Source organism: Eurytemora carolleeae, unplaced genomic scaffold, assembly GCF_000591075.1.
Source record: "Eurytemora carolleeae unplaced genomic scaffold, Eaff_2.0 scaffold42, whole genome shotgun sequence".
In the NCBI taxonomy this organism is placed as follows: domain Eukaryota; kingdom Metazoa; phylum Arthropoda; class Copepoda; order Calanoida; family Temoridae; genus Eurytemora; species Eurytemora carolleeae.
The window spans coordinates 243295-270284 of record NW_019396063.1 but is presented as its reverse complement, the minus strand read 5'-3'; the positions used below and the strand labels follow the sequence as shown (position 1 = coordinate 270284).

The 26990-nt window shown below is 32.0% G+C and overlaps 1 protein-coding gene across 2 annotated transcripts in view; it reads left to right on the top strand.

Moving 5' to 3' along the window:
- The window catches only part of LOC111709236 (probable nuclear hormone receptor HR38), a 40428-nt gene extending 14162 nt beyond the window's left edge, over positions 1 to 26266 (top strand). The window contains exons 5-9 of one of the 2 annotated variants that reach the window (XM_023482872.1): positions 821 to 1210; positions 10444 to 10508; positions 10833 to 10988; positions 11596 to 11783; positions 22823 to 26266. In XM_023482872.1, the coding sequence (XP_023338640.1) occupies positions 821 to 1210; positions 10444 to 10508; positions 10833 to 10988; positions 11596 to 11783; positions 22823 to 23079 (1056 nt within the window). In that variant the 3' untranslated portion in view covers positions 23080 to 26266. Of the gene's footprint in view, positions 1 to 817; positions 1211 to 10443; positions 10509 to 10832; positions 10989 to 11595; positions 11784 to 22822 lie in introns of both variants that reach the window. The other variant, XM_023482865.1, reaches the window with a different exon arrangement.
- The last annotated feature ends 724 nt before the right edge of the window (positions 26267 to 26990 follow it).

Genomic DNA, 26990 nt, shown 5'->3' with positions numbered 1-26990 from the left:
ATGCTGATCAGTAAACCAAAAAAGTTTAATTACGGAAATTATTATTATGTGCTGAAAAACCTGATCTGAATAATTACAAACTTTAACAAACTTTAGTGTCCTTTCTTCTTAATCTATGGTTTGAATGCACAGGGACCAGATTGGTTTTACACATGCAATAATACGTACACAATGATATCATGAATCGCTGCAGATTAAAGTTGGCTATTTTATTTTTTCCCACAAATTTGCGGTGAGACCGAGCGCAGGAATTGGCAGACTTTTTATGACTGCCATGCAATTGTCAGCCGTGCAAAAACTGGTTCAAAGCTTGATATTACAACGGAAGGAGGTTTGTGGAGGGGTTGAGGGTAATGTTAAATACTGATTTTTATACCAATATATGAGATATCAAATACGTAGGTATCCAATATATATATATATATTATTCTGTCAAAATTGGTATTTAAGTTGTTTAAAATATGTTTGTATTTTTATCCAGGGATGCATATTGACAAATTTCAACAAAAAAGTATTATTTGTCTTCATTTTTTGTTTTAAAAAGAATAATTTCGAACATTGAAATATAACTTTAAGACCTGGTTCGGAAATCAAATAAAGCATTTTGAAGACAATTACAAAGCAAATATGTATAGTTTATTTTGTTTATCCATCTATGAAATTGATTCTCTTTATCCTGTTCAAAGCTTAGATCTTTCTGAAACTGTTATGGAAATGGTATTATTTAAAATCTATGTTTATAATATATATGTGTCTTGATAAATTGTTAATTGTGGTTATTTTACAATAATGAAGATATTAATAATATTTCTAATAGCAGGTTCTTGGTGCGTGTCTACTGTGCGCGGTTTGTGGAGATAATGCCGCGTGTCAACATTACGGAGTGCGCACGTGTGAAGGCTGTAAAGGATTCTTCAAGAGAACTGTACAGAAGAGTGCTAAGTACGTCTGCCTGGCGGATAAGAACTGTCCTGTGGACAAACGGCGGAGAAACCGCTGCCAGTTCTGCAGGTTTCAGAAGTGCCTCACGGTTGGGATGGTGAAGGAGGTTGTGAGGACGGATGGTCTTAAAGGTAGAAGAGGCCGTCTTCCAACCAAACCTCGGACCCAGCTGGAGCAGAGTTCTGCTCCTCCCGTCACTATGATCACAGCTCTGGTCCGAGCACACATGGAGTCAACACCAAAGCTGGAAAACCTCGACTATTCTCAGGTAGGTTTATTCAGTCAAGGGATATATTTCAGTATAGGCTTATAGGTATAGGAGAAGTAAGACTTCGGAGACGACTGTACGGATTATATTCAATCCTTTTTTTTACTTTGACTTATCCCTGCAGCTGTAATCCGTATAGTTGAATTAGTTAGTTAAGATATATTCAAGTCGGATGATCATGTTTAAAAGTTAAGGTCTAAAGGACTAAACTCAGTTGTTCCTTGCATCTCCTCATTTTCATTTTCACGATATATTAGAAATATGTTTTCCAAACCAAATAACCTAGTTTTAAATGTTAATATTAAAATTCTGAATGATGGCAATGAAAATAAGTGCAAGAATACTTGTAACTAGATGTACCCTCAAGCTTTATCCTGAGATATGAAATAAAAATTCCCAGAAATGCATCCAACCAGACGCGGAGTTCATGATAGGAATATAGCTCATGGCAACCGGCAGTATTTTGAATAAAGAAAGGATCATGTCCATGAAATACAAAGGAATTTACCATTAAAGAGTTGATAAGATGATGAGGGGGGATATAGATACGCAAATTAGAAAAGAATAAATAATTTTCTTGATTATTATGTGTCTAGATATTAGCATAAAATTTGAAATTTGGTCAAATGTGTCCAACTTTCTTTGGTTCATTTAAACTACAGATTTTAGTAAATGCTTAGAAATTTTTTAATACATAATTACCCTGCAAGTGACAAATTTTATTACTAAAATTTCAAAATTACACCATATTTTCTTCTCTTATTGCTAATAATGTACAATTTAATGTTAAAACACGCTTGATAAAGTTAAACTGCATGTATTTTAATAAAAAAATATGGAGCTTTTCATGAAACCTTATTATTTTGTTGCTAAAAACTGAACATTTCATTTCATTTCACTGACTTTTCAATAATTAGATAGTTCATGGACTTTTGAAATTTCGATATTTCGACATTTTATCTTTTGCATATTTTAACTTATTGGCTGTTGAATGTTGAAGCCCTGGCTGATTCTTCAAGATTATTGCAACGATTGAGCCCCAGGTTTCTGTTTCTCAGAACAAAAAAGGGCGCTTTCATTTCGCGGGTTAAAAGTATAAATTGCAAGTTTTAGCCAGGCTAAACCGTGCAAATCTTAGAAGAGTTTTGAATTAGCGTAAGTTTTTGAAACCAAGAAATGCCTTCGTACATTTTTTTGTTTTTATTATTCTTTCTTGGTTCAGTTTCAAACAAAAAATTCAATGTTTTGAGTGGAATTATCTTAGGATGCCTAACAATATCGCATTGTTGTCATTAAAACAACCTCTCAGCGTTAAATTTGCTTTGCCATTTTATCTCCGAACACTGAGCATTTACTCTGCGCACGATAAAACTATTAAGATTGTTTATTTGACTAGTGTTTTTGCATATGTTCATAAAATATCACTCTTTTGTCCCACCTCTGCATTTAAGAATCATTTTTTTAAATACTTATTTGTTCAATTGACTCCTTGAGTCACGTTTTTCTTCAAATTTATTAAGTACAAAACTGAAGAGATATCTTATTCTGTTTACAATTATACATTTAGAGCAACTGAGCAGAATGAAAATTTAAATTTGTGATAATTTTTTAGTTACTTTTTGTTGACCTTTTTTTAAAGAGTGCCTTTAGCGATTGACAATCCTTTGTATGTTGACCCTTCATTTAAAGAGTGCCTTTAGCGATTGACAATCCTTTGTATATTTTTGTTTACCCTTCATTTAAAGAGTGCCTTTAGCGATTGACAATGCCTTGTATGTTTTTGAAATCGACTTTTTTGAGATTATGACGAAGATAAAAAAGTCTGCGATGAGTCTTATCAACTTTAGATTAACAACAAACAACAGTTCCTCAGATAAAGGTTAAAAGAAATCAATATTGAAACATTCGAACAGATTTTTTTAGATACTGACAATGAAAAAATTGCAAAATTGAAAATAACTCCAGTAATTCTCGTGATTTTGTGCATTTAAACTATTGTTTAAAAGAATATTCTAAGCATGAAATTACAACAATTTGATTTAAAATTATTTCTTGAAATTACTTAATTGTTAGAACAAGCACCTTTTACCTCATTTTCAGCTTCCTTTTCATCTTTTTTAAACTTCCCTAATTTCCTCAATTTATAAGATATAATTCATCATTTTCTTCGATATTTTCAAAATTCATAACTCATGAACCCCTTGACCGATTTGCCTAACATTTCTGGTTGAGGAACTCGGAAGAACCCCGGGAATGGTCTTTGCATGGTTTTGAGATTCTTAGTTGAGTGAGTCGACGCACTTCCTATATCTTTGCAACCTGATGGCGCAAACCACCTTCGATATTTGAAGCTGACAATCTTGTGAAAAAAGTATTTTAGACCGTCAAGTCGCAAATATATGAGCAATCAGTTCCTTTGTGTACTTCATATATCGCTCCTCAGCTTTACATTTGTTTTGCATAAATAAACAAATTTTAACAAATGAGACTCTGTGGAAGTTTATAATTCAACCTATTTGTCTTGCAAACCACAAACTTACTGCATTTTAACCACACTTACTTATGCACGGACTAATGTTTTTTCCCGAAACTAAAATATATGCAAAACATCCTAAAATTAAAGCCTTATTGCATAAAGTTTTCCTGAACTATTTACTATCCCTTAAAAGAAGTAATTTTTGCCTGAAACTATAATATCCTACTCCTTATATTCTTGCAACTTGATGTCATTATAGACCTTTTAAATTAAGTATTCTGCAAGATCAAATAGTCAAAGTTTAAAATATCCAATGTTGACATATGGTTGCAAAAATAAAGGAATTATAATTTGTTGGTTAGAACCCAAAGTTTTTTTTGTAGATAGGAAATAACACAAAGTTCACAGAGGTTGAATCTTAACCATTTTTAATTTTGTTAAAATGAATTTTGAAATTTATTTTGCATTGCATTTTTTTTCATTTTTCTTGGGAAAAAATTTATAATTACAATTGAATTAAAAACCATGGTTGGTAAGTTGTGCCCTGATGCGTAAGCAATTATATGCATCAAATCTACATCTGTATTCTGTATATATATATATATATATATACTATGTATAATATTAAAACCCGGTTATTAAACATAATACAAGCTAATTATCCTACTCTGGGAGCCTAAGGAATGCAATACCAAGTCTAAATGGAAACACTAAGCGTGCATGTTTAAAATCACTTATTCAATCTTATCGAATATTAAAAAAGGAATTGAGTCTTTGCCACAAACTCTGATTTTCCAATACCTATATCTTTGCAACTCAATGTCTTAGACCTTATTTATTTCAAACTAAGTAAACTGTTAGATCAAATAATCTAAGTTTGAAATATCAAAAGTTTACTCCATCAGGTTCCAAAGATATAGGGATTTAAACATTTAAGTTTGTGACAAAAACTCAATTCCTTTGATTTTCATTCGTCGGAAAGTAAATTGACCAAAGAAATTGAGTCCTTGCTAAAAATTCTGATATACAATCCCTTCGATCTTAGCAACCCAATGTTGTAGACCTTGATATTTTAAACTATAAATTCTGTTAGATGAAAGATTGCAACATCAAAGGTTGACAGCATCAAGTTGCAAAGATACATGGTAAAAGAAAATTATTATTATCAATTTAATATTCTTTACTGCGCTTCTCTGAAAAGGTTACTTCACGGGGAGCCGTAGTACATTTGAATTTCCGAGGCGGGTCAACCTTTCCGGTCCCAGTTTGTACTGTACCTAACTCTATGGACAGGTTGGCGCGGTCAGGCTTCATGCTTCATATAGCTTGAATTTACTTTTACAAAAGAGGCAGATTTGCGTGACTTGTACACATTTAAATTGTTGACAAAATGAAGTAAATTGAGCGTATTTATATTTCTTTTACGCAGAAAAACGTAAATATTTTTTTTACTCAGAAAGAGATTTAAAGTGTTCCGTTGTAAATCGGTCTTGCCACTCTCTAGATGGTAGGTCTCTAGAAACTGATAATTTTAATGCCAAAAGGAAATTTAAAAACAATAGTTACTTAATCAAGGAGCAAATCTAGACTAAGCTGTATCACTGTGAATGACTAAAGTTTGAGGCCTATAGTTAAGCTCAAATTTTTGATTGAGTTATTCTCAGTATTTTTGCTTCACTGTATCTGCAGAGACTTGCCTCCGGCAATAGTCTGGGTCTAAAAACTGTACAAAAACCAATTCATCCGAGGGCAGACGTGTGTTGTGGTTAATTCGAGTATTATTTATCAAAAATATTAAGTAAGAACTATTGTCAAGTGATCGGAACTTTTAAATTTAAAGATCCGTTATCAAGGACCGTATGTTTTAATATCTGATGGATTTAGATAATTCCTTTGAATACCTATTTAGTTCCGACAAAATCCGATTTTGACCAATGAGGGATCGTTGGAATACAAGACATTTTTACGGATTAGTAGTTAATCGTTTGAAATCAAAAGTTTCCGCGGTGAATATCGAGTAGTGGTATAATGAAGTCGTAATAAAGCACTATTCTCATTACAATCATAGCTGGGGACTTTGAAATGGACAAGCTGAACTCATTTTGCCCTCTTCGATCTCTTTTTGGTCAATACTATGAGAATTTTACAAAGAGAACGTGAATGTGTTAAACTGTGTTTAGGTTAACTGATTTAGCATGAAATAGAATCAAATATAAAGGATTTGTTTACCATTCTAAATTATGGTTGATTTCTTTTAACCAAATGAACTAGCTATAAAATTTATTCACGATCCCTACATCTCATAAAATGTTTTAAATAAATAATCTTTTGTGCAATTGGGTTGAAAGATAAAGCATAATTTAGTTTTGCAAATTATGACATGCCCAGGTACTCTGCCATTATGGTGTATATTATCAACAGGAACGGAACAGGGTGTCCCACTTTAAACATCGTAAAAAAGTGTTGATTTTAATTCAGAAATTGGAACTAACCTAATTTAAAATTTGAGAATTAAAAGACATGTGAAATTATAGCGGGTTTTACAAACCTCTTTAGAGTCTTAAAGCAACCTGAAATATGTTGTTGAAGCAGGGTCTGTAATTTTGACCAAGATATGATTAGCATGATCATATAATGTTCCATTATTTTCACCAGACAATAGTGTATATATGTACAATGCATTGAGTGAAGGTTTAAGACGTGATAGAAGTAGAACTAGTTACATGTGCTGTAGTCTACATTCAAAATTTTGTATCTTGGTATACCCTTTTGTATCCTGGTTTACCATTTTGTATCCTGGTATACCCTTTTGTATCCAGATATACCTTTTTGTATCCTGGTAAACAATTTTGTATCCTGGTATACCCTTTTGTATCCTGGTTTACCATTTTGTATCCTGGTATACCCTTTTGTATCCTGATATACCTTTTTGTATCCTGGTAAACAATTTTGTATCCTGGTATACCCTTTTGTATCCTGGTTTACCATTTTGTATCCTGGTATACCCTTTTGTATCCTGATATACCTTTTTGTATCCTGGTAAACAATTTTGTATCCTGGTATACCCTTTTGTATCCTGGTTTACCATTTTGTATCCTGGTATACCCTTTTGTATCCTGATATACCTTTTTGTATCCTGGTAAACAATTTTGTATCCTGGTATACCCTTTTGTATCCTGGTNGGGGGTTAGGGATAGGATTGTATTTATCCGGGTTGGGGAGTTAATGAAATAGGATTGTATTTCTCCGGGTTTGGGAGTTAATGAAATAGGATTGTATTTCTCCGGGCTTGGGAGTTAATGATATAGGATTGTATTTCTCCGGGTTTGGGAGTTAATGATATAGGATTGTTTTTCTCCGGTTTTGGGAGTTAATGAAATAGGATTGTATTTCTCCGGGTTTGGGAGTTAATGATATAGGATTGTATTTTTCCGGGTTTGGGAGTTAATGAAATAGGATTGTATTTCTCCAGGTTTAGGGGTTAGGGATACGATTGTGTTTCTCCTGTTTTGAGGGTTAGGGATACGATTGTATGTCTCTGGGTTTGGGGGTTACAGATAGGATTGTATTTCTCCGCGTAAGGGAAATAGGGATAGGATTGAATTTCTCCGGGTATGGGAGTTAGGGACAGGATTTTATTTCTACGGGTTTGGAGGCCAGTGAAAGGATTGAATTTCACCGGGTTTTGGGGTTTGGGATAGGACGCCATTTCTCCTGGATTTGGGGTTAGGGATGGTATTGTATTTCTCCGGATTTTGGGGTTGGGTATAGGATATTATTTTTCCAGGTTTGGGAGCTAGGGTCTAGGGACAGGATTGTATTTATCCAGGTTTGGTTTTTTAGTCTACCCTTTCCCACCCCCTCCGCACTTATCCTACCTTTAAAAACTGATATGTCACATCCTTAATTCCGAGTAACATTCCTTGAACAAATTAAACAATTTATCACCGTGGGAGGACTAATTAATTACTTTCAATACAACGTGGTTACGTGGTGCCGGAAACTTAAGAAAGGACAAAAGTAGAAAAACCAAGTTTTTTATTATATGTTTTTTAGCATTAGATTAATTTAGGTAAAGTATTATAATTGTAATTATATTCTTATACCTAAATTATAATTTTTCAGTAAAAAGGTTTTCTTTCTCATGTTGGTTTCCAGTGTCTAGTTTGTACTGTACATTTTGTTTTAAACCGCGAAATAATAATCTTGAAACCCCATGACAGGCACTTGACAACCATTATCTGAATGCACTGAGGCTAAACAAAAACAAGTTTGCCAAATTTTAGGACTGTCCAAAAATGAAGGGTGGCTTCTAATCATGATTTAAAATATGTTAAACCCATCTATAGAACACTGATGTGAAACAATTCAGATATAACTTTGCAATGAACGAGAGCCCCAAAAAATCTATTTTTTTTTGTAGGCAGTCCACATTTTGAAAATCTCAGTTTTTTATTAATATGATGATGATTAAATGCCGCGTAGAGTAAAGACGATTTCAAAAATACAGCATTTAATGCATACTATGATAATTCCTAGGAACTGGGCTTTGGTATTTCTCCAACCTTGAGGAAAATATTAAATATGGATATATCTAGGGTAAAATAAGTAAACTAGTAGATCAGGAAGTATTTAGTATTTAGACAAATTTGAGTCGGAGATGCAGGAATTGTTTAGGGTGAGGTTGATTTAGTAAACCGTAGGAGTGGTATTTATATATTTTTCTAGGTGTGCACAAACATACTGCAGGGTTAAAGGGAGTGACCGGCAATGTATGGTGGTTAAACTGAGTATGCAGTATTGTGGAAAATGTTTTTAGCATTCATTTGAGACATATACACGTTTTTACGATGTATAATTACTGAGTTTTAGTGCAAAGTCGACGTCTAAAATCATGAATTTGGGTGGGTACGTTTAAAAAATTGTTTTTATTTTAAATTATTAAATAATGAAGACGAACAATAATGTAAAAATCATGCAGAAAACTAATTAGAAACATATTTCTCAAAAAAATTTGTCAATAAATCAATGTTAGAATCAATTGTTTCGTTTTCATCATTATATTGAATTTCTTATTTTCTATGAATTTGTTAGCAGATTTCTACAGATTCTTCAAATGTCGTCTTTTCAATAAAAATTCCAGTAATCTGCAGAAAATCTTTGTGAATAATGAGAGATTATAGAAACTAATTGTTGAATAAGATTACTTAATTTCGATGATAAGAGTTAATTTTTTTCTCAGCCTGTTCCTAAACAACTAATTTGTTTATGTAGAATTTTTGTAACATTTTTTGTCTTTGTTATTTAATAATTTAAAAAAACCGATTCTGAAAACGTACCCACCCAAATTCATGATTTTGAACGTCGACTTTGAGCTCAAACTCAGTAAATATACATCGTAGAAACGTTTAATATGTCTCAAATAAATCCTAACAAAATTTGTTTACAGTACTACAAATTTAGTTTAACCACCATACATTGCCGATCACTCCCTTTAAAGATAATGCTTTTAGAGTACCACAGCGTCGTATTGCCATCTTTGCATAGAGGGTCACCTAAACCTAGGTTACAGTCCTTTTAACTTGACCAGAATAGGCAGAGTATATAAGCTGATTTGAAATGTAAATTTTTGCAATAATTGGAATAATTGGTTGAAATGCGAAGCACTAGGTCTGAGTCTTGAACAAAGGGTAAACTGTACGTATCCAATAGTTTGCTGTAACTAACAAAAGACGTGTATAGGACAAAAGACGTGTATAGGACAAAAGACGTGTATAGGACAAAAAATGGAAAAAATAAGTTAAAGATAAAAAGAAAAATAAGTTTAAAATAGTTAAAAGAAATTTCTACATGATGATAAATAAACTTACCAATGATATTTCAGTATGATGACAGATAAACTAACCTATGATATTTCAGTATGATGACAGATAAACTAACCTAAGATATTGTTGAATTTGTAGAATATAGAGATGACGGATAAACTAACCAACGATATTATAGTATATAGAGATGATAGGTGAACAACCAATGATATTCTAGTATATAGAGATGACAGATGAACTAACCAATGATATTCTAGTATATAGAGATGACAGATGAACTGACCAATGATGTTCTAAAATATATAGATGATGGATGAACTAACCAATGCTATTCTAGTATATAGATATGACGGATAAACTTACCAACGATATTCTAGTATATAGAGATGACAGATGAACTAACCAATGATATTCTAGTAAATGGAGATGACAGATAAACTGACCAATGATATTCTAGTATAAAGAGATGACAGATGAACTAACCAATGATATTCTAGTATATAGAGATGACAGATGAACTGACCAATGATGTTCTAGTAACCAATGATATTCTATTCTATAGAGATGACGGATGAACTAACCATAATATTCTAGTATATAGAGATGACGGATGAACTGACCAATGATGTTCTAGTAACCAATGATATTCTATTCTATAGAGATGACAGATGAACTAACCAATGATATTCTAGTATATAGAGATGACAGATGAACTAACCAACGATATTCTAGTATATTGAGATGACAGATGTACTAACCAATGATATTCTAGTATATAGAGATGACAAATAAACTAACCAATGATATTCTATTGTATAGAGATTACAAATGAACTAACAAATGATATTCTAGTATATAGAGATGACAAATAAACTAACCAATGATATTCTATTGTATAGAGATTACAAATGAACTAACAAATGAAATTCTAGTATATAGAGATGACGGATGAAGATCTCGATAGTAAGGCTGGTCTTATTTCTAGCGAGGCTGCAAGGAAAACTAAAATTCAATCAAACCAATCGAAACTTATTTGAATTTTACGTTCTCTAAAAAAATTAGTTTTAATAAGTTGGATTAGAAAGGAACTGAATTTTTGGCAAAACTTTAATTTTCTAATCTCACAACTGCAGTTGTAAACCTTTAAGTGTTTGTTTAAATCACCAAATTTTGAAATATCATAGATTTACATCATCAGGTTGCAAATATTTAGACATTTAGACATTAAAGAATATAAAAACCTACCTAAAATCCAATCTTTTTTTTCAAAGTAACTTTTTTTTGCTTGAAATATTTGATTGAATATTTCGTTTTGGTTCAGGATCTCCCAGTTCTACTCTATCCTAACCTCAAGTATAGACGTGATATATAAGTTCTGTGATAGGATACCTGGATACAATGAACTACAGAAACCTGATAGAGAACTTCTTTTCAGATCTTCCTGCCTTCAACTCTTTACACTCAGGCTAGCACACAGGTATATACGTAACAAAAACACAGAAAGTGTACCATTTTCAGTATATACTGTGAGAAACCGAAAAGAGAAAGACGACATTAAGGCAATAATTAAGTGTATTTGATTTTGTTACACAGCCAAAAGCTTACTCATATTCTCATATAATCAAGACCACAGGGGCTACGAGGTCACAAAGTCGTAGCAGTGGTTATACATAGTATACATTTGACATTCTCCTTCTGTCTAGTCAACTCCCTTTTCTAACTGTAAGCGTAATTTCAATTTACTATATGCAAAAATGGCAATGCCCGATTCACGACTGTACCCTTGAAAAGTATTCTATGATAAATCATGAATTTGATATCAATGTAATAGTTTTGAAAACTGATTAGTTTCACCTGTGCTTTTACTACAAAAGTGACTTGCGCAATTATACTGCAGGAAAACATATAGGAATTATAAAAATTAAACACTGTTTAGCCTGGAAAAATGACAATATCTTCAACATTACTCAGATAAAGGTTTCAAGGGTACCGTTGTGAATCCGACATTTTTGCACGGAGGGTATCCTACAATTGCGCGTACAGTCCTTTTAATTATGCAATTATTATAAAAATTTGTTTTTCAGATCTCTCCCTGACAGTCAGAAGTTTACCTTCTGTAATGGTGTTGTTCTTCATCGGAACCAAGTGAAGACGACCCTAGGAGATTGGTTGGACGGAATTACAGAGCTTTCTAAATCTCTTCAGCAAATAGACATCGACGCTTCAGCTTATGCTTGCTTGGCAGCTCTTATACTAGTCAATGGAAATTCAGGTAATAAGATCGTATTTGAATTAAAGAAAGGAAATGAGTCATTGCCACAAACTAATATGTTCTAATCCCTATATCTTTGCAACCTGTTTATGGGTCAAATATGATTGACGGATTTTAACGGGGACTTCTAAACGAAATACATAAAATAAATGTATTAAAAAAACACAAACTTTTCAACATTAGAAAAAAATAACTGTCATTTAAAGGAACTCTAAACATTATTTAAAGTCATAAAGGATGGTGGTCTGTGGAGTTTCTCAATGAGCTTACAAAGGTATAAACAGTGCCCTTGTGAATCTAACATGCCACTCTGTAATTGAAGGTTTACTTGGAAAAAACGTCTGTTGTACCTATAATTAAGGATCATCTTTATTTTTGAGCACAATCTTTTTACAGTAAATAAAGCGAATATATTTGTTGCTTGTTTTGTTTTCAAAAATTTACGATGCAATTTATCCATGCAATTATTTATGACGTAATCATCCAGAATGTTATTACATTGTTCCCTCTAAGCCTTATACTTTATAATTGCATCCTCCCCTCCATTCTCTCCGGACCTTGTACTTTATAATTGCACCCCCCCCCCTCCCCCTCATAGGACCTCGCCCAGTTCATCAGCTCTTTGTTAAAGCAAACTTAAATTTGATCTTTGAACTATCCTCAGAATTACTCCCCCCCCCCTGCATACTTGCACTCTGGGCACATAATGTTAATAACAATGTATTGTTTATTATATTTACTCATCGAAGGAGTATTATGCAAACCTTTTCTGTGAAAATAATTATACAAAAATTGTTTATAATTTTAGAATGAGCATACAATAGCTAGTTAATTGTAAAAATGTATATTTAACTACAAATTTGCAGACAGCTTTGAGATTTAAAGTTATAGAATCTGAATTTGAGTTAATCGAGTTAATTTTAAAATCAAAGAAATCAGCTCTTATAAGTATTCTAGATAAATAGGTCATAAATGTTAATCCATTTTTCATAATTTAATTTATCAAACTGAAAAAGTAGTTTTTTAATCAGAGGTGTTATTGGGGCAAAAATTGTACGGTAAACTCCACATCAGCAAGAACAATTAATGACAATTATGTCGAAAACACACAGTCAAAGATTTCGTCTTAAAAGATGCAATCTGTAAATAAAGAATTAATGAGTTTAAAGGAGGNAGCATAGGTTAGAACCTTTTCATTCGAGAGCATAGGTTAGAACCTTTTCATTCGAGAGTATAGGGTAGAACCTTTTCATACGTCTTCATTAGTAGTTAATCATAAGTGCGTCATAGATTTGGATACAGTGAGAACCAGAAAACCATGGAATAGGAGGACGACATTAAAATAATTTATTTAAGTGTATTTGATACTGTTAGAAGGCAATTAGTTATAGTATTAAGTTAAATGGGTTTGCTGCAAAACTGCTGTGCTTCATGTTCATTGGATTATTTAAAGTATCTAATTGAGTCTAAAAGTCGTCTTCTTGTTCCAGAGTTTTCTGGTTCTCTCTGTAGAGTTTACATTTTTCTAGTTTTTTTATTTTCTCCAAAGCTTTGAATAATTCTAGTTTTTTTTCAGGAGTTCTCAGTTTAATTGTGAACAATGTCCAAAGGAAATCAGACAAAAAAATTTGTATTATTTGTAACTTTTGTTTTGTTTTATTTTTTAACCCAGGTTTAAATTATTTTCAAAGAAGTTTGATCCTTAACAGCTTGAATTAAATCAAACAAACTTTAAACTGGTTACAAGTTGTAAATATACATAACAGTCGTGATTTAACAAATTACCTACGTAAATGAGATTGAAGCAAAATAACTTTTCTAAAAGTCTAATTTATTTTTATTTAATTCAGAACTTTTAAAATAGAAACTTTTGATCTGTTTTTAGAGTTTTAAAACCAGATCTCAGTTGAGAATCCATGTTAATGTGCATACAGGTAAGTTGAAGGGAACAAAATATATTTATCGTTACTTTAAAAATCAGTTTGCATAATTTTTTTTACACTATCATACAAATCTTGGAACTGTTGATGATGTAAAAAATTTGAAGTATACAGTGGCCGAATTTAAAGAATTTGAGCGGCGGTTTAAATTTAAGCCGCGGTTTAAATATGGTTGGTTCCACTTAAAATTGTATCAAATTTCTCTTATTGTTACCCAATATCCCTAATTATGTTGACATCAAGATAGGACCTACTATTATTATATAATTTCAATTCAGGTTCTAATCACCAAGCTTCCTACCCTCCCCCTCCCTCTTCAGTTTTCTTGATAACTTTATTCCTCTACTTTTGGAGAAGTTTAAATTAACATCTCGTAGTGACATGTCATTGATATGACGTAAAATTTAAAACAATGTAACGATGTTTTTATTTGGTTTCTTTTAAATATTTTATAAAATTACTATCAAGCACTTCATCTCGATCTAGTATTCTGTCAGATTGATTAGCGTTTGATCTGAAGAATGCAAAATGGGTGCCAAATGCATTGAATTTGATTTGAAAATTTTGAAATTGCAAATGAATGAATCCAAACGAAGGCGAATACGTGCAACAAAGAAAAGTGTGTAATTAAAGCGTCATTTTTTGAAACAAACTACCCTCACTAGCATTATTATACCTTATACAGCTAGAGAGTGGGGAGGGGGGTATATATAAGCCCCACGAATTCTGTTTCCGAGCCGCATTCTCTCCTAATTTTTTTGTTATCCTGTAAACCTTTGTCTGATCAATAGTGCAGAAGAAAGTGCTGTGTTTCTAGCTTGGAAAGTGTTTAATTTGATAAATTTCAGCCAAATTGTTTATAAAACAGAAATCCGCATTTGTCCTTAAATTGGTATTTTTTTTTTAAATCTTCCCTGGGGTCATGTAAGGTATTACAAAAATTGTTGACGTTTATCGGTTACAAACAAACAGACAGACAAGCAACGTATTATAAAATTAATATGGATATCTTACAAATATACAATACACAATATTTACATGCATATTGAGTCCATATGCAACCGAGCTAAAAATTAGGAACCCTCTCGTTATGGAGATTTTCAATCATGAGTTTTGTTTATGGATCCCATAAACTTGAATTTTCTTTCTCCGCTTTTACAAAATATAAAAATCTTATGATTAGATTTGAAAATTTTTAATTTTATTTTCCCTGATTTCAACATGCACAATTTGTTGTTTATAAGGAGTATTTTCCACTGAAAGGGACTTTAGATCTAATATTTAAAGAGCAGAATGCCAGATTCAAACCTTTATACCATTTAAACCTTTATCTGATCAATAAAGTGTGGGATATCGTCGCTTGATAAGTGTTAAATTCTGAAAAGTTCTTCCTTATTGTTTCTTAAATTATCAACTTTCAAAAGAACAGATTTTTGACATCCCAGTCATTCTTGATCCGACAAAGTTTTAAAAAGAGGTGTCGTACATGTGGCACTTAATAAATGGAGAGAAGAGTCACTTGAGAATACCTCTACAAATCCTTTAATTACAAAGAAGTATAGTTAAATACCTCTATAGTTCCTTTAATTACACAGAAGTATAATTAAATACCACTACAGTTCCTTTAGTTACACAGAAGTATAATTAAATACCACTACAGTTCCTTTAATTACACAGAAGTATAATTAAATACCACTACAGTTCCTTTAATTACACAGAAGTATAATTAAATACCACTACAGTTCCTTTAATTACACAGAAGTATAATTAAATACCACTACAGTTCCTTTAATTACACAGAAGTATAATTAAATACCACTACAGTTCCTTTAATTACACAGAAGTATAATTAAATACCACTACAGTTCCTTTAATTACACAGAAGTATAATTAAATACCACTACAGTTCCTTTAATTACACAGAAGTATAATTAAATACCACTACAGTTCCTTTAATTACACAGAAGTATAATTAAATACCACTACAGTTCCTTTAATTACACAGAAGTATAATTAAATACCACTACAGTTCCTTTAATTACACAGAAGTATAATTAAATACCACTACAGTTCCTTTAATTACACAGAAGTATAATTAAATACCACTACAGTTCCTTTAATTACACAGAAGTATAATTAAATACCTCTACAGTTCCTTTAACTACACAGAAGTATATTTAAATACCTTATAGTCCTTTTAATTACACAGAAGTATAGTTAAATACCTCTTCAGTCCCTTTATTACAGAGAAGTATAGTTAAATACCTCTACAGTCCCTTTAATTACAGAGAAGTATAGTTAAATACCTATACAGTCCTTTTAATTACACAGAAGTATAGTTAAATACCTCGACAGTCCTTTTAATTACACAGAAGTATAGTTAAATACCTCTACAGTCCTTTTAACTACACAGAAGTATAGTTAAATACCTCTACAGTCCTTTTAATTACACAGAAGTATAGTTAAATAACTTTACAGTCCCTTTAATTACAGAGAAGTGTAGTTAAATACCTTTACAGTCCCTTTAATTACAGAGAAGTATAGTTAAATACCTTTACAGTCCCTTTAATTACAGAGAAGTATAGTTAAATACCTTTACAGTCCCTTTAATTACAGAGAAGTATAGTTAAATACCTCTACAGTCCTTTTAACTACACACAAGTATAGTTAAATACCTTTACAGTCCCTTTAATTATAGAGAAGTATAGTTAAATACCTTTACAGTACCTTTAATTACAGAGAAGCATAGTTAAATACCTCTACAGTCCTTTTAACTACACACAAGTATAGTTAAATATCCCTACAGTCCCTTTAATTGTAGAGAAGTAAATATAGTTGCAAAAAGGTTAACGCGGTGACAAAACATATATATTTTCCAACCTTTGATAAATATACTGTTAAGCGATAATAATCAAGATCTAATAGTATAATTATACCCTAAACAAAAACTGTATAAATTAAAAGTCCATAATTTACACTAATTGAAGCCTCACCTCACATCACTCAAAAGGAAATTGCAGGTTAGGGATTGCAAGTTTGCACACCGAGCAACGTTGCGAAAAATATCGTTGCTAAATTCCCGCTTACACAGTTTACCTGCACTATGCACATATATTGCCTTAATGTGCACTTTAACATGAAATCACGAAATCAATGAAAAAATTGAAATTCTTTTCTCCGAGCTAGGTTAATGTTCTAACTATTGAAACAGTTTTTTAAAAGTTCCTTTTTAACTTTTTTGCTATAGGATATAATTTCAGTTTTTTGGCGTATGACAAATCGATTAAGGAAGGTTTGATTAAAAAATCTACGATGAGAAGAAAATGATCTTGCCAATAAAGTGCGACGAACACGATACAAAGAAAATTTCTATAAACTGGTTAACTATGCATGTAAAGGGTATTTACCGCGCACTATGGGGTCTGCATGAATACTGTATAACTACAAGGTGAATCTATAAATCTACAGAAAATGTGTTGGCTTAAAATTAAAAAAGTAGAGCAGATATTATTGATCTAAAGTGATTAATCAGAGATTTTCAAAATTTAACTGCCATCGAGACAAAATAAGGCTTGAATCTTGTGATATGTTAGGATTTTCTTAAAATTTGATTCGATTTTGATTTTAAACCAGTAAATAACTCATTCATTTTTTGTATTAAAACACTGAACCCTGCTAAACATATATATTTTATTGTGATTAATCAAATTTGAATTTTAAATATTAAAAGAAATCCTGGATACAATCCAAATTTAAAGCCTGCGGACTTAGCAATTAAATATACATACCAGATATACTATGTATACTGTTGATATTTCTTCATATATGTATATGTATTTTTTATTTATGTAAGGGTGTTCTTAAAATAAGTTCAGAACATGTTCTATAGTTCAAGAAATATTATTGCTAGACGATGTGTGCAGCATATATTAATTAAGTGAGTTAATGAAAGATTTACTACTGAAGATTGCTGCAAGGCATAAAACATCATGTATAGTTATTATTATTATTAAAAGATATTCAGTCAATGAAATTGAGACCGGCACTACTGTCCAAGCGCTTCCATGGAGAACGCCCCATGTTTATAGTACATGTATATAATAAAGTTGAATGAATATATGTATATATATTATATGTATACATTAAGATCTCTCTCTATATATATATATAGTAATATTGGTAAAAATTTGTGTCTGGTGACGACTTAGTGCACAAATTGTTGCCAGACACAAATACACCAGATACCAGAAATAATGGATTTGAAACCAGCCACTATTAAAGACGGACCAGACAAATAAATCTAATACCAAACACAAGATAGAAGAAAAAGATCAGATAAAATTACACCTGACATAGATATGAGACACATTTTGTTGGATGATATTAGAGATATAAATTCTAAATACCAGATAAAATTTTAATATTTTATTCTTTCCATCTGATATTGACAGTTTTGATTCTGGTCTCTGAAACTTTGAAGATAAAGAACGAGCATTAGATAAATAGCTTTGTGGTTTTTATACTGACGTTTTATATTTAGATCGATTAGTTTAATGCCTTGGTTTATTTAAAGGGATAATCAACGTCACTTTTCAGTTAAAGGGATAATCAACATTACTCTTTTATTAAAGGGGTACTAGCCAATGCCACTTATCAGTTAATGGATAGTCAATGTCACTCTCCAGTTAAGTGATAGTGAACATCAATCTTTGATTAAAGGGATGCTGGTCAATTTCGCTCTTTAAGAAAAGGGATAGCCAATGTCACTCTTCAGTGAAAGGAAAAGTCAACTTAACTATTTAACTACAGGGATAGTCAAAGTAACTATTCCATCAAAGGGGTAGTAGATAAAGGGATAGTCAACATCATTTTTTATTTAAAGGGATAGTCAACGTAACTCTTTGTTTAAACAATAGTCAACGTCAATCTTTGTTGAAAGGGATAGTCAACCTAACTCATTGTTTAAAGAGATAGTCAACATCATTATTTATTTAAAGGGATAGTCAACGTCAATCTTCTATTGAAGTAGATTAAAGATTCAAGGGATTTTTTTGAGTATCGCTGAAAGAAGGAAGGGGGGGCCTGGGGGTTTGGGAGGGAAGGTTATAATTCACCTTGTTCTTAAACTACCTCATTGATTCTGATTTAGATGTTTAAAATAGAGTCATCAGCAACCTAATGAAGCATTTAAATATAAACTATTTAAGAACTCGGCAATTTTCTGGTTTTTCGCTCGTTCAATTAATCTTTCCTAAACTCATCAAAACTTCGAGAATTAGCCACAAGCAATAAACCACCTTGTTTACATCAGCTATATTGGTCTCTTAACTTATCTTTCTAACTCTCCAAATTCTTTTTCTTTTCTATCTCTTTTTTTTCTCTCTAAAAATTCTACATCGTATCTCACTTCCTAATAATCCTTCATTTTATTTCACTTCTTAACAGTTCTACATTGTATATCTTACTTCCTAATAATCCTTCATTTTATTTCACTTCCTAAAAGCCCTACATTGTGTATCTTACTTCTTAATAATCCTACATTTATTTTACTTCTTAAAAGTCCTACATTGTATACCTTACTTCATAACTATCCTAAATTAGATCTCACTTCCTAAAAATCCTATGATAGTATATCATCTCCTAATAATCCTTCATTGTATCTCACTTCCTTATAATCTTACATTGTATCTTACTTTCTTAGAATCTTACATTGTATCTCACTTCCTTATTACATTATATTAATACATTGTATCTCAATTACTTATTACATTGTATCATACCACTTGCAAACGGTGCATATATTGTATCTCACTTCCAAAAACTTACTCAAAAACATAAATTTCAACTTAAATCACATTTACAGCTTAGCTTATACTTCCTATATCTATACATGGTCTCACTTAATATCTTTCTTTCTCACTTTCTATCTATCTATTTATCTATCTATCTATCTGTATATCTATCTACCCCCNCCCCCCTCCCGCCTCGGTTATTATAATCTGCATGGATAAAAGTATATTTTATGAGACAAGAAAAGAATATCCAATTAGACCGATTCATCCCACACATTCCACATATCCGTTCTTTCATCAAACCCCAAACTTATACAAATTCAACTTCTGCATAATTCAACCTGATTCTTAAATGGAGTGTTCGTGAAAAATAAAAGGGGGTACAGGCTTATGGCGAAAAATAATTGCTTTTGATCGTTATTAATCTTAATTCCATCTGTTGCGTCTATAAGGAGAAAAATGTTAAAAACGACTTATACTGAATAGAGTAACGTCCATACAAATTCAGAAAGTTGCAATATACGACTCATATGGTAAAATAGTCAATTTAATTTCAAACAAATCATTCAGATATTACAACCAAAATTCATCGATTATTTTTCGACTCAATCGTATATAGTTAAAATTTCATAATATTTGTTATTTGTTTGGCGGCCAACTATTTCGGCGTTTTAAGTGCATTGTATACAAAACTATACACGAATGCGCCGAAAAATAATCGATGAATATAGGTTGCAATATCTGAATGATTTGTTTGAAATCAAATAGATTTTTTTACGATCCAAGTCGTATAGTCGTATATTGCAACTTTTTGAATTTGTTTGGATGCTACGTTATTCAGTATAACAATTTTCTCCAGATTAACAGATGGCAGTAAGATCAGTAGCGATCAAAAGCGATTATTTTTCGCTGAAAGCCTATACCAGCTTTTATTATTTTTTTTATTTGTATTTAACTTAATCAAGTTGATTATTTTAAACTGTGGGGTTTCTGTAAAAGGTTTTGGTACCGTGTTGTAAATCAGGCATATCCCTCTTATCCATTTATTTATTTAATCAATTAGTACATAACATAAAAAGTACAGTACACTACCATATTAAATGGATAGATCGACCATAGAAGTATTCTTCATCACCGGTCCGTAGACGGGATACTACTATACATTTACTCCCAGTTCTAATTACGTTTCAAAGAAATATCAGAAATTGCCTCGTTTTAAACTAACTTTAAAAATTAAATTAAAAATGATCATCCTTAAGTTTTGGTGGTTAAATACCGTGCATATACAAATAGGATTACATTAGCTATAGAAACGTTAATAAATTGTTAATCAGAAAGTAACATCATTTATAAAGATTTTACGAATTCCAAGGATTTAGACTTTTTTAAGTAGCCCAGTGATAAGGTAGAAGCACAACCAATGGTTTGCCTAAAAAATGTATAAAGTCCAAGACTAAATTCAAAGCCAAATCTGAGGTCAATTGGAAATATTTCCTCCTATAAAAATTACAACGACTTTCCATCTAAATCTCGATATTGTGCTATATTACAAGGGAAGTTGTTTAGGTTTAGTTTTATATTCTTTTCCAAGTTTTAAAATCTATTTTACAATATTTTTAAAACAAAATATGTGGTGTAACCCTGTTCTCATTCATGAACTCAAAATGCTTTAAATTTACCATGCTTGTGTGCTTAACTCTGTATTTTTACAGGCTTAGTTAGGCTTTATAATTAGGCACGTTATACCCTTTTCACCTTTTAATTATCTTCGCAAACAAAATGCTTAGTAATGAACGCGCTTATATATTTGTGCTTAGTAAACAAATACATATTTTTGTTTTCAAATTAAGAAAATTATAAATATAGATCAAAGTCAGTTTATGTTGAAACATGAAAAATTAAACATGGTCTAGCATGAGTTTGGAGCAAACCTTAATAAATGTCTCGCCGGTTTCTTGTCAGTATAAGAAGCTTTAATCTCTCAATACAGGAATTCTATACTGCTCTGCACCGTATTTTGACAATTAAGTTTGATAATGCAGACTACAAGCAATCTCAATATAAATTGAACTAAATTTTTTAATTTAACCGTTATATTATAGCTGTACAACTGAACACACGTCACAAAATCTGATATCCTGGTGGTGTAAATCTTAAATTTTCATTGTTTGAAATATCAAAGTTAAATATCAAAGTAAATTGCAAAGATAAAATGATTAGAAAATTAGAACTTGTGGTGAGTATTTAGTCTCTTTGTGCGAAGAAACATTTTAACTATTTTCACACAAGGCCTTCTTTCTACACAGCACACGACATATGACAACATTCAGAGAGTTCAAAGCGTCCAGTTTTAAATCAAGCCTCATCTTATTCAACCATCACTGATTGCGTAAACCATCCGTCTCAAACGTCAGGACTGAGCAATAGTTTGGAGTATAGAGTGTACGCATTATTTCCATGGTAACATGAGAGACGGGGGTAGCAGGAGGAAAACTACTGGATTATTTTTTTGAAGCTCTGGGATAAACCAAACCTACAATTAGACCTCCTGTTTTTGTCAACTCTTTGTGTTCAGATTAGAACCATTCAAATAAAACTTTTTAAGAAACGGTTCTAACTAAATAACTTAAAATGTTAACTGGCCTAACTTTTCTTTAAGAATGTTTAAAAGTGGATTAACTCACAATTTATGATAATTTCTAAAAAATAGTCGTTAGTTGTTGGACTTACTTTCGCGAAAATGAATTAAGCGAAAAAATGCGAAAACGATGCGAAATTTGGCAAAAAATAATTTCGCGAAACATTTTTTGTCTCGAAAACCGCAAGTATTGTATCTGAAACAATCAATTGCGCAAAAAACTTATGGAATTCTCTTCTCTGAGAGCTTAGCATTGGAAGCTCTATCATATCATAATTAATAATTTTTTATTCGTGAAATTTTAGCTTTTTTCCCCGAAACAGATTAAAGAGAAATTTCTCAAGCGAAATTTTGGCAAATTTTTTTTTACCGATTTATCCTTTTCGCTGGAAACCCTTAACGTGAAGTTTAACCAATTCTAACTGTTATCATTGATAATATATATTTATCTTGCCGTTTCTGCTTTTGTGTTCTAAACATACCATTAGTGGGTAGATACTGGCTACCTTGCACAAAATAGACAAAATGCATTTTTCAAATATATTGTTACTGATTAGTTGATTACTGCTATTTGAAATCCAGTCTGCCAAATTTTCTGATTTATGTTGAAATTATAGAATTTAAATCAACTCAAATTGTTTTCCATTTCTAAATTTAATTTTGTTTCAGATCGTGAAGGGTTAGCTGAAGGAGTTAAGGTTGAGCAGTTAAATGAACGTATTCTCGCCGCCCTCAGAGATCATGTGACCTACAATCCAGAGGCTCAGAAGAAACCCCAATATCTAACTCGTGTTCTGGAAAAGCTACCCTTCCTAAGAAACCTGTCTCAGCAAGCAATGCAGAGAATTTTCTATCTTCGTCTGGTTGGTTTGGTTCCGGAACCTCCGATCTTGGAGAAACTTTTCTCAAGTAACATACCGTTCTGAACCAGTCCCCAGATACACCCAGATAAACGTTCTGAACCAGTCTCCAGATTTACCCGGATAACAATCCCGGATCAGTATCCAAAAAAACAGTTCCGAACCACTCTCCAGATACACCCTGATAACAGAACTGAACCAGTATCCAGAACCACCTTGATAACTGTTTCGAACCAGTATCCGTTTTCACCCTGATAACTGTACTGAACAAGTATACGGATACACCCTGAAAACTTTTCCGAACCCATACACGGATATACCCTGATAACTGTTCTGAACCAGTCTCCAGAGTCACCCTAGTTCCGAACCAGTATTCAGAGACACCTTGATATAGTATTATACAAAACTTCCAAAAAAAATTCGTCATGGAGATCGAAAATCTGAAAATGAGTATTTTCTCCCCTTTTAAAATAAAATAATAATTTCAAGATTCTTCTCTTCATTCAAGGTTCTATTTGTGGTGATGCACTGAGCTAAGATTTGTCCAAAAATGACAAATTCAAACATGCGATAATTGTGTTCGGTGGCAACACCTCAGTTAGAGTATATCAAATGTGCCCAAAGAAAATAACTCTGGGCGATGAGACGTCTGGGTTCTAATGATTACTTTAAGTTGAAACCTTCTCACCCAAAAAAGAGCAGGAGTGTTAAAAAAGCTAAGAAGGTTCATTATTAAATCTTCTTGTTAGCAACACAGTGAAACCCAAGACTGAAGCACCAGAAAATTAGTTAGTGCTAAATCCTACACCCGGAGAAGTTTCACAGTCAAACTCAAACCACACGGAGAAGTTTTAACCAGACCTTGAAAAGTATCAGTCCTAAAATGAGTCTAGAGTAGAATCTAGATCTGGATTTGGTTTAAACGATCTCTCCGCCATTAAAGTCTACCTTCCGTGACACAGTTAGACTAATAACCCAAGGCGTTTTAATTGAATTCAACCCTTGGTCTCCCTTTAGTTAGTCTGGAACATGCACGATGATAAATCCGACTGAATCACAGCGTTTCAGATATAATAGTAAATCTGTACACACTACACAATGATGACGTAATATTTTAACAATGTTTAATGAAAAATGGGCATTGACAGTTCATACAATTATTTTCTCTAAAATGAGTATCTTTACGGTTCCGAATTTTAATTAATTTTGGACCTTATGAAACTCAATCTGATTGCAAGATCTAAGCTTACATATTTTATATAGATCTTGCAAAAATAAAGTTATTTTTATATTGTTAACTGATCAAAGCTTACATATTTTACCCTCATGTAAAACGAATAATGCTTTTTATATACATATATGCTACCCTGATCTTGCAAGATCAAATATTTTTCTGACCTCTTCTAGTAAAATATTGACAGAATCAAAGCTTATTTTGAACAGAATTGCTTTTCCTAATTTAAGCTCATCTAGAATTGATTTTTTCTTTGTATATTTTGACTGATTTTAATAGAACCCATCACCCACTTTTTTGGGACCTGATTTTGCTTATGAATGGCTTTTGACTTCATTTACACTAATCTGATCATGTCGGATCTAAGCACACTCTGATCTGATATTATTGGATCTGAGCTCACTCAGATCTGATATTATTGGATCTAAGCTCACTCTGATCTGATATTATTGGATCTGAGCTCACTCAGATCTGATAATATAGGATCTAAGCTCACTCAGATCTGATATTATTGGATCTAAGCTCACTCTGATCTGATATTATTAGATCTAAGCTCACTCAGATCTGATAATATAGGATCTAAGCACACTCTGATCTGATATTATTAGATCTAAGCTCACTCTGATCTGAAATTATTGGATCTAAGCTCACTCTGATCTGATATTTTTAGATCTAAGCACACTCAGATCTGATGATATTGGATCTAAGCACACTCTGATCTGATAATATAGGATCTAAGCTCACTCTGATCTGATATTATTGGATCTAAGCTCACTCTGATCTGATATTATTGGATCTAAGCACACTCAGATCTGATATTGGTTGATCTAAGCACACTCTGATCTGATAATATAGGATCTAAGCTCACTCAGATCTGATATTATTGGATCTAAGCTCACTCTGATCTGATATTATTAGATCTTAGCTCACTCTGATCTGATATTTTTAGATCTGAGCACATACTGATCTAATATTATTAGATCAATGCTCACTCCGATCTGGACCTCAGAAGTTTAAGCTCATTCTGTTCTGTTATTAGAAGATCTAATATCTAAGCTCAATCTGGCCTGATATTATCCAGATTTAAGCTCAACCTGGCCTGATATTATCCAGATTTAAGCTTATTTAAATCTGATATATTCATGTTAAAGCTTATGTTACCGTAATCTTGCCAGATTGCTACTCCGAATGAAATAGACGATCAAATACTTGAAAATCTTTTTGCTCCGACCTGATCCAGCATCATGTATTCTTTGCTTCTTCCTGATTTAGCATCATGCATTCTTTGCTCCGACTTGATTCAGCATCATATACTCTTTGCTCCGACCTCATTTAGCATCATTTACTCTTTGCTCCGACCTGATTCGACATCATGTACTATTTGCTCCGACCTGATTCAGAATCATGTACTCATTGCTCCGATCTGATTCACCATCATGTACTCTTTGCTCCGACCTGATTCAGCATCATTTACTCTTTGCTCAGACCTGATTCAGCATCATGTACTCTTTGCTCCGACCTGATTCAGCATCAAATATTCTTGCCAATCCACAAATATTTATAAATATCCTCTAGTTATATTGTATACACACTGCCTGTATCAGTAAAGGACCGGTAAATGCCTCAATTAGTCTCACAGTTTTTATCTCAAAATTTTCATTCGTTACACCAACAAAACCGGTTTTTTAGCTTACAGATAATTTTTGGAAAGTCAGCAAAAATGTGTATTGAATATTTAATTTTCAAGATTTCATGACGTTCTACATGTAATTTACAAGTCGCGATTTAGCCATATATTGCTAACTTTGAAATGAACCAAATTTTTGCCAAGATGAATCCAGAACTGCCGAATAATAAATCTCACAGTTTGACTAGTCAATCTTTAGTTCATTCCCCAGACACTAACTACAAACTATGCATTATGGGATTTAAACTTTTCGTTTCTAAACAAGTCAATTTTATTGAAAAATATTACAGTGGGATCTAGACTTATTAAACCTAAAATATCCAAAAATACTCTAAAATATATATTATGCGAAACCAACAATTCATTTTTATTTAGACTGAGAAGATTATTTTATTCATTATTATGTTGATAAATATATTTGTTTAAACAGGTAACCGGTATTTTCTTTTATCTTTACTAAAGAGAGTGTCGTTGTAATTTTTTTTTCTCTTATTAAAATAGATTTTTTCCTTTTAGATTTCTTAAAACATTGCCTTGCGGATTTCTGCTTTCAGAATCAAACTTTCAAGTTAGAAAATCGACGAACATGGGCCTTTTTAAAGATGGTTTTTATTTTCAAATTTAGGGGTTAAAAAATGTCTGACATATTGCTATAAGACAAAAGGTGGTTCGGTAGTTAAATTTTTCTAAAAAACACATAAAATCGAGGCAAGAAATTAGAGTCGTGAGAATACCAAACAATTTATTCTTAATTAAACTGACACCAGTCTCTATTATCAAATTATTTCTTAAAATTATGCATTCTTTTGTTCATACTTCAATTATGTTCATTGACGTGTTTTCATGTTTTCATCCTCTCTTTTCTGCCAGGTTATCCATAAAAGGATGATAAATAATAATTATTTACATTATTATTTACATTATTTACAACTAATTTTCAAGAAAGTTCAGAGAATTTTGCTTTACCAAGGGATACCAGTTGGTTGAGGGAACCAGTGTTAAAGTAAAATTTTAAATTTCCCAAAAACGTAGTTGTAACGATAGTTTTTTTTAAAG